Below are 12,500 nucleotides of genomic sequence, written 5' to 3'. Positions count from 1 at the left end.
TCATGCATTCGTGTATTTAACAGAGCCAGACAACATGGGCCTGATAGAGCTGATAGTTGCTTTGATACTTGTGTCAGCCCCGGGGTGGGAAAACTTCTCGGATGGAACATTCTGTGGCGTAGAGCTCAATGACCAGTCTTGGTTCAAGAACAAAGTGCTGAAGATCCGGTACGAGCTACAAGAGTGCAGACATTTCCCAAACACATTGGCTTATCTTTTCAAAATTGGATTGACAGTGTTACTGGTGAGTGGTTCTCCTAATAACGGGGAAAATTATGCACAGAGGTTTGTACAGAATGTCAAAATATGACAATATATTATACAGTGTTTTTTCTTGGACACATCTCAGGTTTGAAAAACTCCAAAGCTATGTAAGATTTCATCAAATATTATTGTTGTTGTAATATGATGAGGACGATGATGATGATGATGATGATGATGATGATGATGATGATGATGATGATGATGATGATGATGATGAAGATGATGATGATGACGATGATGATGACGATGATGATGATGATGATGATGATGATGATGATGAAGATAATGATGGTGATGATGATCTCCCATTTTAGGCATACCTGTTAGATGGTGACATTGACATGGACTACCAAGAGGCCATTGATAAGCTGACTGTGAAGGATGGTGTCATTTCCCTGAGGTCTTTCTCTGCTGTTATCGCTGTCACTGTCTCTGGTGAGTTTTACCCAAGAATTGCTGTACACCCTTTTTTGTTCAAAATTGTTAGTTAAATTCTTTGATTCCAATGATCACGAACCTCACCTTTCAGATATAAAACATGCTCTTAATCCGTTATTAAATTCAACTACATAATTACGTATAGAGATTTAGATAACAAAGTGCTTAAATATCTTAAACATATGTAATTAAAAAATTAAAAAATTAAATCAATTTCTTCTGGTTTCACATAATATGTTGAACCAAATTTTACTTAATGATTTTACATTGGAAAGTTGTTTTTTTTTAAAGATTTCGCTCCAACCATCTGGAATTTATTTCCCAGGGACTCAGAGAGGGTCCAACAAGTGAAAATTTTCAATATATTTATTTTACCGTATCTTCCAAATTGAAAGGGATTTGAGGCTCAGTTAAGATATAGTTAACCTCCCCCCCCCCCTCTCTCTCTCTCTCTCTCTCTCTCTTTCTATCTCCTCTCTCTCTCTCTCTCTCTCTCGCTCTCTCTTTCTCTATATCTCACACACTATTTTCTCTTTCTCTCTCACTCCTTTCCCCCGTCTCTCGCTGTGCTCGATTGTTTGTGAAAATATGTTTGTGTTCATAATAATAATAATTATTATTATTTCTATTATTATTATTTTATTATTATTATCATTATTATTATTATTATTATTATTATTATTATTATTATTATTATTATTATTATTATTATTATTATTATTATTATTATTATTATTATTATTATTATTATTATTATTATTGTTATTATTAGGGAGCTGCAAGGTCTGGGCTGGACGTCCCGCTTGCTGAAAGGAAATTGATGTGCATTTCGAACCCAACACCTCTCATTTCCAGGTGCATTGATTGCCGCGTAATCCTGTCTGACAGAGATTATTGCATATGGCCTCTCATGCATTATTGTGTCCATAACAGCACCTTCCCGTGGTGTTCCCTGTTTCTACTGAGTTTGTTATGGGCGCGACCGAGTCCCCGGCGGTATAACCGGGTTAGGGAGTAGGTGGGACCCCTTCTTCTTAAGGTGCAGGAGTCAGAACCCACCGGTGAGTGGTACACGCTCTGCTCCTCACCCACCCACCTCACACTCATTCTGTAGTGTGGTGTCTTCTGTATGTCCTTACTTTTCTTAACCTACCCCTATAACTCATACTCTCCCAAGCCATCGATGTATGGCTCCCGTGCCTTGTGGATACCTTCGGGAGGAGTAAAGGCTAAGGAGTAAACCTAACAGAAACCTGCATCCAAACTGATGCCAGACGTATCGCTGTGCGATCCTTTGGACCACACCAGGGAGGAAGAGAGGGAGGTTCTGGTTACTGGGCAGCCCAGGATCTCCACATACTTTGCCCAGGCCGCGCCCTGGAGAGGACACTCCAGTCTCACCTTCACCGGTGAAGAGTATCAACACGGAAGACAGCAGTCTACGAGTGATAAGTCCTTGCTCGATTGGCGTAGAGTTGGACGCTACGGGTTGTCTTCGACGGTGGGAGGGATCATCGTAATCCTACTGGTCAGCTACCGCCCGCCCCAAGCTGGGCAGCCCCCAGCCAGAAAGGTGTTGACCCGCCACGATCTGCCTGCTTCAGAGGGTGCCTGGAGCTTAGAGCTTGCAAGCTTGACAAGTGGATCGTTAAACTGTGTACCAGGCAAGCAAACGAAAAAGAAAACGAAGTCCCCAGCTCTTCGATTAGCAAGCTGGAATGTAAGAACTATGCGCTCAGGACTGACAGATGACCTTCAGGCCATGGACGATGCTCGAAAAACAGCAGTAATTGATCATGAACTTAACAGACTGAACATCGACATAGCAGCCTTGCAGGAAACGCGACTCCCAGAGAGGGGATCCTGAAGGAGAAACACTTTACATTCTTCTGGCAAGGAAAAGGCACAGAAGACGTGAGGGAGCACGGTGTTGGATTTGCAGTACGCCATACATTGCTTCCTATGATCGAACCGCCAACCGACGGCAAAGAGAGAATTTTAAAGCTGCGCCTGTCATCCATGCAGGGCTCGGTGAATCTTGTTTGCGTCTACGCCCAACACTGCAAGCTTCGGTTGAAGTAAAGGACCAATTCTATGAGTCATTAGATGCCATTGTCAACAATATCCCAGAAGTGGAGCACATCTACCTTCTTGGCGACTTCAATGCGCGAGTTGGTGCCGACAGAGAATCATGGCCAACCGTTTTGGGGCACCACGGTATAGGAAAGATGAATGAGAATGGTCAGAGGCTTCTTGAACTCTGCTGCTATCGCAAACTATGCGTGACGAACACCTACTTCCAGAACAAGGCATGTCACAAGGTGTCATGGAGACATCCAAGGTCAAAACACTGGCATCAGCTGGACATGATCATCACTAAGCGCGATTCTCTTAACAATGTTTGCAACACCAGGTCCTATCAAAGCGCTGATTGCGACACAGATCACTCTTTGGTTGCCACAATGGTGAAACTGACACCAAAGAAACTTCATCACTCAAAGAGAAAGGGCCAGCCCAGGATCAATATCAGCAAGACAGCTTACCGGGAAAAGAATATAGAGTTCAACGAGCAACTTGAGAAGAATCTCGACACAGCTCATAGAAAAGCAGAACAAAACGCACAGGACAGCTGGAACTCTCTTAGAAACGCCATCTACAGCACTGCAGTACTGACATACGGCAAAAAGGAGCACAGGAACAATGATTGGTTTGAAGCCAATATTACTGAGATAGAGCCAGTCATTGATGCACTTGTCAGCTATAAACAAAAACCAAGTCAGAGGAACCTGCAGGCGTTGAGAGCTGCACGCAGCAAAGCACAGCAAACAGCACGACGTTGCGCCAACAACTACTGGCTTCAGTTGTCGGACAACATCCAGCAAGCGTCTGACAGTGGCAACATAAGAGCCATGTATGAGGGCATCAAACAGGCGACAGGCAAATCTACAAAGAAAACTCCGCCTATTAAATCCAAGACAGGGGAAGCCATCACAGACAAGGACAAGCAGATGGGAAGATGGGTAGAGCACTACTTGGAGCTCTACGCCAGAGAAAACTCCGTCACCCAAAAAGCATAAGACGCAATTGAAGAACTGCCAGTACTGGAAGAACTAGACGCAGAACCAAGTATGGAGGAGCTCAGCAAAGCAATCGATGCTTTGGCCTGTGGCAGAGCACCCGGTGACGACAGCATTCCACCCGAAATCATCAAATGTGGAAAGCCAGCCCTCTTGGAACCACTACATAAACTCCTATGTCTTTGCTGGAGAGAAGGCAAGGTACCCCAGGATATGCGCGATGCCAAGATTATCACCCTCTACAAAAACAAGGGAGACCGTAGTGACTGTAATAACTATAGGGGAATCTCTCTACTGAGCATTGTGGGTAAAGTCTTTGCGCGCGTTGTCCTCGCTCGACTGCAAGTCCTCGCCGAACGTATCTACCCAGAGTCGCAGTGTGGCTTCAGAGCCAAGAGGTCGACAGTGGACATGATCTTCTCAGTACGTCAACTTCAGGAGAAATGCAGAGAACAGCAGATGCCCCTCTATATTGCATTTATTGACCTGACAAAGGCATTTGACCTTGTAAGCAGGAAGTGCCTTTTCCAGCTGCTAAAGAAGATTGGCTGTCCTCCTCAGCAGCTTAGCATCATTGCCTCATTCCACGACGACATGAAGGGCACCATTAGCTACGACGGTGGAGCCTCTGAACCTTTCCCCATGCGCAGCGGAGTGAAACAAGGCTGTGTGCTCACACCGACTTTTTTTCCTTACTGCTGAAGTTTGCATTCAAAGAGTCCCCAGAAGGAGTCCACTTACACACCAGAAGTGATGGGAAGCTGTTCAATCTGGCACGGCTGAGAGCAAAGACCAAGGTTCGCACAGTCCTCATAAGGGAAATGCTATTTGCAGATGATGCAGTTCTATGCGCGCATACCGAGGAAGACCTCCAGCGGCTGATGGACAGGTTTTCCCACGCATGCAGGGAATTCGGGCTGACGATCAGCATCAAGAAAACAAATGTAATGTGTCAGGATGTTCCCTCTATACCAGCAATTTACATTGACAACGAGGAGCTAGAAGTCACTGATCACTTCACATACCTGGGCACAACCATCACCAGCAACCTCTCACTTGATGCAGAATTAGACAAGCGCATCGCCAAAGCTGCCGCTGTCATGGCACAACTGAGCAAGAGAGTGTGGACCAACAACCAACTCACTTTGAATACCAAACTCAGAGTATACCAGGCATGTGTACTCAGTAGCCTACTGTATGGCAGTTAATCCTGGACAACATATGCCAGACAGGAGAACCGCCTGGAAAACTTCCACATTCGCTGTCTACGACGAATTCTTGGCATCAGGCGGCAGGACAGACTCACTAACAATGCAGTGCTAGAAAGAGTGAACTCCCTCAGTATGCATCTCATGCTCTGCCAGCGACGTTTGCGATGGCTTGGTCACGTACACAGGATGGACGATGGACGCATACCCAAAGACATCATGTACGGTGAACCTGCTTCTGGACGGCGACCAACTGGCCGTCCAGCTCTGCGCTTCTATGATGTCTGCAAACGAGACATAAAATTGACAGGCATCGACTCAAACACCTGGGAGTCGCTTGCTGACGACCGCAACGGCTGGAGATATGCGGTGATGGAGGGAGTGAAGAGAGGTGAGGAGAGGAGAAAGATGAAGTTTGAGGAGAGGAGAGCAAGGAGGAAAGAGAGGCAGCAGATCCAAATACCAAACACACAGTCAAACTATGTGTGCAACAACTGCGGTAGAGACTGCCATGCAAGGATTGGTCTGCTGAGTCACACCCGTCGTTGCTCTCAACAAGACTGATGAGACTAAAGCCATACAGGGCGCAAACCATCGTCTCTTGAGACGGAAGGATGCCTACCTATTATTATTATTATTATTATTATTATTATTATTATTATTATTATTATTATTATTATTATTATTATTATTATTATCATTATTTCATTATTATTATTATTATTATTATTATTATTATTATTATTATTATTAATAATAATAATAATAATAATAATAATAATAATAATAATAATAATAATAATAATAATATAATAATAATAATAATAATAATAATAATATATATAATGATAATAATAATAATAAACATCATAATAATAATAATAATAATAATAATAATAATAATAATAATAATAATAATAATAATAATAATAATAATAATAATAATAATAATAATAATAATATTTTCCTAAATTGCACTTAAATGGAGCATTTTTGACGATAGTTAAGTTAGTCCACAAACTCCTCTTGTATACGTTCTCAAATATTTATTTATATGTTGACTCTTCCTATTTAGCATTTAGACGTCTAAATCTCCTCGTGCAACTGCTAGCAAATGCATTTTCACTCTAAACATGATTCTCGTGTCAATCATTGGGGGGGGGGGGGGGGGGGGGGGCGTGGCTCAGAGGTACGGTCTTTGCTTCTTACCCAAAAGGTACCAAGTTCGATCACCCGCCACTGCGCTGTGTGGCTTAGCAAGTCACCTCGCCCTAGCTCACTTTGCGGCGCTACACTGAGGCTAACTGAGGCCTGGGTTATTCCAGTCTTCCTTTCGAATAGACCATACAGACACATTTCCCCTATGGGATGAATAAAGGGAATTTCATTTGTTACTTATTTTATTTTATCCATGATTTATCGTCGTTGCTGATACCCCATACTTTGTGTAATTGTGTGAAAAACGTTTTTAACATCTCCAGTCTTCATATTATTTTCTAATAAAAACTCGATGTTATACTGTTAGCCATGAAAATAAGATAATTATGTAAGCATAATATAATCTATTTGTGCGGCTATGTGGTCTTGTCGGTTCGAGCCTCGCTCGGTGCATAGTTGAGTCCTTGGAAAAGGCTCTCAAGTGTAAAATGAGTACGTGACCGTTAACAACGTTGCCTCTATCCAAAAAAGTTATATCACCTAACAGGCGTCATGTCCCGTCCTACATGTTAAGTGTTGTTGTTGGACAGGGATCCATTGTAAAGCGCTTTGAGCACGTTCAGTGGATATTTCGCTATATAAAAGCTCAATTATTTATAAAAAGTTCAATTATCTACCTAATCGTTTCTTTTTCAGCGTTTATGGCCTTCAATACGTCATTGATGTCACTCAAGCTCCAGATGCAACGTTTCTCCTTTGCCCTCCCACTGTTTTTGGCCACCCCGGCGACCATTACAGTATTCTACCTCGATTGTCGTTACGATTTCCTTGAAACAATCTCAGAATCTGTCCACGCCAAGGATGCTTCCAAATCTTGCTTGGACAGGTCTGTATCTGGATGCTGTAGTTTTAATATAATATATATATATATATATATATATATATATATATATATATATATATATATATATATATATATATATATAATATTATGATTATGCCTTTTGCGCCATCATAAGAAATCGTCGCCTTGGCATTCCACGAAGGAATATAGATAACTCATCAAACAAGATGTCTGATGTAACAGGAATCACCCATGTTGTCCAAGCGAGCAAATTGGGGGTTAATAATCTTGCTCCAGGAAAAAACGAAAGTGCCTGAAGTGGGGCACGAACCCGGGTCAACCGGGTCACAGTGCAATGCCTTAACCACTCGGCCATAATATATGTTTGTGTGTGTGTGTGTGTGTGTGTGTGTGTGTGTGTGTGTGTGTGTGTATGTCATGTGTGTATGTTTATCAGGCTTTGAGAGTATTCTAAAGTAGAAGCATAAGTTTCTATTGTGCTCAGCTTCTTTCATTGGATCTACATTAATAGCATTGGTTGCTTTAAAAGTATACGAGCAAAAATATTACGTTTTACAATTGACATGTACTTCAAACGGGAAGACACGTCGTGATGTCAAATCTTCTTTTTTCTTTTTTCCAAAGTCATTGGGATTATGAATGTAACCAGTCCTTCGGAGGACTAATAATAAATATGTTGCGTACATATTGAATCATTAGGTTCATTAGTTTCAAGATGTATAGGTAGACTCTAAGAATCACGGGACGTAAATGAGCGAGGATGGGTGCTTTTTATTCATGACCATCATAGTACGTTTATCCTTTAAAATAGTTTTACTCTGAATCCAGAAGATCAGTATGTATACATTACCCCGGAAAAGTGGTTTTACACTATCAATTGGATAGGAACCGGGTTTTTGACACCACGCTTTTCTTCCCTATTGCCAGGGAAATGCGGTAGTCGGAGAAAATATGGAGTAGGAGAACACGTTCCTAAAATGTTTATTTAATTAAGCGTATCTAGGATTAGAAGCTGTGGTGTTGGCAAGTTAGAATGACCGTTTATCAGCATCCATAACGTCACTTCCCTCGTAATGACGCATAGTAACTTAGTAACTGGTTCTAAACTATCGGAACAATGGCGGACGCCCTTATGAAATACTTCTCTGACGAGCATAAAAGTGTATCTAGAGGAGAATGACATTATAAATCTAATAATGTTTTGACTTTTCTACATTCTGATCACATGACATGTGAAAAAGTTCTAACCAGAAGGAAGAATAAAAAGTATCGATTTTCTTTGTTTAGAACCACGCTGCTCGCCGTTGCTGGGCGACGTGACATCAGACTATTGAATCCTATAGTGGCTGAATGCCTTGCTCATGTCATTTTACATAATATTCTATAACTCAGATTGATATGGGGCGAATGGTACCACGTGGCCATCTTTGGAGGATTGTGGCTACTCTCAATTCTCGTCGTCTGCAGGCACATTTGGAAGCGGCAGCTGGACAAAAACTCAAACATTAACAGGTAGGAAACAACAACAACAAAAAACTAAAAAGAAGAAAACAAATCTGAGAAAAAGTTAATGGTATGCGCAGACGCGTTATTGATAACCTCTTCAAATCGATCGTCTATTGATGTTGATAGACTAACAAAAAAACAAAAAACATTATTATTATTATTATTATTATTATTATTATTATTATTATTATTATTATTATTATTATTATTATTATTATTATTATTATTATTATTATTATTATTATTATTATTATTATTATTATTATTATTATTATTATTATTATTATTATTATTATATTGTTATTATCATTATTATTATTATTATTTATTATTATTATTATTATTATTATTATTATTATTATTATTATTATTATTATTATTATTATTATTGTTATTATTATTATCATCAATAATGTTATTTATTTACCATTGTTATTTAAATATTGAATTGGTTTGTTTTGTTTCTTTCTTTTTTTTAGTTTGGTTGGCTGTGCAATTTTGTTTCTATTGTTTTGTTTTGTTTGTTATTTTATTGATAATTCTTTACTTTTTGACATCTTTCCATTATAAATGGTCGTTATCATCGTGATGAATGTCAGCATTATTGTAATTATCATTGTCATTATGATTATTAGATGTCAGCATTATTGTAATTATCATTGTCATTATGATTATTAGATGTCAGCATTATTGTAATTATCATTGTCATTATGATTATTAGATGTCAGCATTATTGTAATTATCATTGTCATTATGATTATTAGATGTCAGCATTATTGTAATTATCATTGTCATTATGATTATTAGATGTCAGCATTATTGTAATTATCATTGTCATTATGATTATTAGATGTCAGCATTATTGTAATTATCATTGTCATTATGATTATTAGATGTCAGCATTATTGTAATTATCATTGTCATTATGATTATTAGATGTCAGCATTATTGTAATTATCATTGTCATTATGATTATTAAATTAAAAAATTTCGCTCATTGAAGCTCGAAGAAGTAAATAACAACGAAAACAATGGAACAGAAGCTTCATTTAGTTTATTCTTTGTCAAAATAGAATTGACACATCTTTGTATTTATCTGTTAAATCCTGTTGACTCTCTCCTTACCAGGTATTTTCAAAATTTTACCCGAAACTTCATACTCACCCAACACAAATAGAGATTTTTCAAACAGAATAGTAGCGAGTATATTCTATATCTTGTTCAGAAAAATGAGCTCTGCAATACAGTGTCGAGTTTTTATAGCTAGATATCACTATAACAAAATGAAATCAGAATAAGAAAATTGTTGGGTGCATCGTAACGAATGTCACGATTTTTCCTATAGGTGGTAAGGAGAGGGTTAATATTATTACCTTGTAATCTCGCATTTCACTTCAGCGTCTTATTCATCGCGTATTGTTTCAACTTGAAACGTAAAAAATTAATTGTCTTATTATATTTTATTCACTTTAAGCATTTTCTCACATTCAATTTATTCATTTAAAGTTCCTTGTTAGACATTTCACATCTGAATTAACCCTTTCCTTACCAACTACATCAAAATGGTCACATTTGTTACGACACAATATACATTTCTTCTTATTCAGATTTATTTTGCACTTCACAATGATCTTTGTTTAATTGATAAGAACATAAAGTTGATTTGTAGAGACATTGTTTGAGTTTATAACATCAATTTTTCTGATGGTTAAGCCTGCCATTTTTTGGGTTTAAAAAAACTGAAAATGGTCGGTAAGGCTGCTTACACCGTCTATTGATCTGTCCTTCATTAATTCAACTGTCTGCTTCATCATCCTTTCTGTGCGGCTATGTGGTTTAGTGGTATGACACTCGCTTTCGGAACGGAAGGTCCTGGGTTCTAGCCTCGCTCGGCGCATAGTTGAGCCCTTGGAGAAGGCTCTAAACTCACATTCTCTCACCGTACTCAGGTATTAAATGGTACCTGGCCGTTAAGAGCGTTATCTCTGTCGGAAAAAAATGAATTATCGCCTAACAGGTGTCATATCCCGTCCAACATGTTAAATAATGCTGTTGGCCATGGACCCCTTGTTTTGTCGATTTGAGCACGTCTAGTGGATATTGCGCTATACAAAATTTTAATTTATTTCTGGCTTTGGATTTACATCTATAGATTGTTCCTGGACCCGATATACTGTGGCGTGTTGACGACAGAACAGATTATGTTAAATCAGAGGAGACATCAAAACAGAATTAATATGCTGATCAAGTTTGATAGTGGCGAGGAAGACAAAAAGACAGTGTGGTACAAGGTAAGGCAAAATAGATAGATCATCGCTTGAATTTTTCTATTTCATTTTTTTTGTCTTTCGTTTTGTGTTATGTCTTTCTGCACCCACATTATAGCAATGACTATGAAAAATGTTTTTTTTCTCTTTCTAAAACCAAAGCCCTATCTCCACTGAGTAAAAATGTTTTTGAATTTTGAAAATCCATTCATAAATAAACAATTTATGCAGTTTCAAAGGTGTCATTTATTTGGATGACCCGCAAAGAGAAAAAAAAAACGCGAAAATATGGGACGCTTTTTCGGCATTTTTTTTCGACCTTTGGTTGTTTCTCGCGTAATAAGTGGATTAAAAGATTGAAACTTGAAGAGCAAATTAGGATGGTGTTTTGTAAAATACGGGAAAAGTACTCGTCATATTAGTATGAAATTTTACAACTAAAAAGAAGAAATGTTCATGTATTACCTTGTCAGCGACAAAACCTCCACGCCCGGTAGTTTTAGAAATATTTTACTCTAAAGAGTAAAAATCTATTTTTAACGGTCTTTTGGTAATCGCACGAGTTTTGTCGCTTGACATAATCTAAAATGACCTTTTTTCTAACTGTGTGCCAACTTTCAGTCATATTCATCGATAAACAGCGTCGTAATTAATTTTTTTAAAATAGCATATACGAAACGGCTTCGTCCCATATTTTGACGCGAATTCGGGCACTTCGGGAGCGAAAAAGAGGCCCAAAGATTTGTGCGGGATAGTCATTGCTATAGCAGTGTCAGGTCGCCTAGAGGCGTTGACTTTATATATTTAAACAAAGTAAAATGGAATTGTTTCACATAGTCTGATGTAAAATTAAATTCAATCAATTGAGTACGACGGTTCCCGAGATAATAATATGATTGAGCTTTTATATAGCGCAATATCCACTAAACGTGCTCAGAGCGCTTTACAAGTGGTCACTGGCCAACAGCAACACTTAACATGTAGAACGGGACATGACGCCTGTTGGGCGATATTACAATTTTTTTCCGGAGAGAGACAACGCTGTTAACGACCAGGTACTCATTTTACACCTGAGTACGGTGAGAGAATGTCAGTAAAGAGCATTTTCCAAGGACAACTATGCGCCAAGCGAGGCTCGAACCCATGACCTTTCGATTTGAAAGCGAGTGTCATTCCACAAGACCACATAGCCGCACTCGATAAGGAGTCGATTTGGGGAATAATAAAATTTGATTAAATGTTATAATAAATTAATTTGATTTTCCCGACACGCAGCAAGTGTTTTACATGGCTAGTCGGCTTCTACAATCATATATTTCTTCTTTTTTTATATAGTATGGCTGGGGATCAAAATTGTTCCTAATAATCCATGTTAAACTGATGCCAACGAGCACATAATTGATGGCAATTCTAAAATCAAATAACTATTTGTACGGATTGATATTCGAGAAACTTGCAAAATACGTGACTTGCAAACCTTTCTTGAATAGGATTCATTAGTCTGATGTCACGTCCGCACAGCAACGAGCAGCTTGGTTCTAAACAAAGAAAATCGGTTCTTTTTATTCTTCATGCTGGCTAGAACTTTTTCACATGTCATGTGATCAGAATGAATAAAAGTCAAATCATTATCTGATTTATAATGCTTATCTCCTCTGGATACACTTTTATGCTCGTCAGGGAAGTATTTCATAATGGTGTCCGCCATTGTTCCGAT

At 38.7% G+C, this 12,500-nt stretch overlaps 1 protein-coding gene across 8 annotated transcripts in view; it reads left to right on the top strand.

Annotated features, from left to right (window-relative positions):
* The window catches only part of LOC144958104 (uncharacterized), a 179,867-nt gene that overhangs the window by 98,641 nt on the left and 68,726 nt on the right, over positions 1-12,500 (top strand). For all 8 annotated transcript variants that reach the window (XM_078889760.1, XM_078889761.1, XM_078889763.1 and 5 more), the window contains 5 exons: positions 24-244; positions 579-699; positions 6,842-7,031; positions 8,403-8,522; positions 10,669-10,807. In XM_078889760.1, coding sequence (XP_078745886.1) covers positions 24-244; positions 579-699; positions 6,842-7,031; positions 8,403-8,522; positions 10,669-10,807 — 791 coding nt within the window. The remainder of the gene's footprint in view (positions 1-23; positions 245-578; positions 700-6,841; positions 7,032-8,402; positions 8,523-10,668; positions 10,808-12,500) is intronic.

Source organism: Berghia stephanieae, chromosome 12 (genome assembly GCF_034508935.2).
Source record: "Berghia stephanieae isolate SIO BIC M18660-M18661 chromosome 12, UCSD_Bste_1.3, whole genome shotgun sequence".
NCBI classification, from domain to species: domain Eukaryota; kingdom Metazoa; phylum Mollusca; class Gastropoda; order Nudibranchia; family Aeolidiidae; genus Berghia; species Berghia stephanieae.
This window is presented reverse-complemented; position numbering and strand designations above follow the sequence as displayed.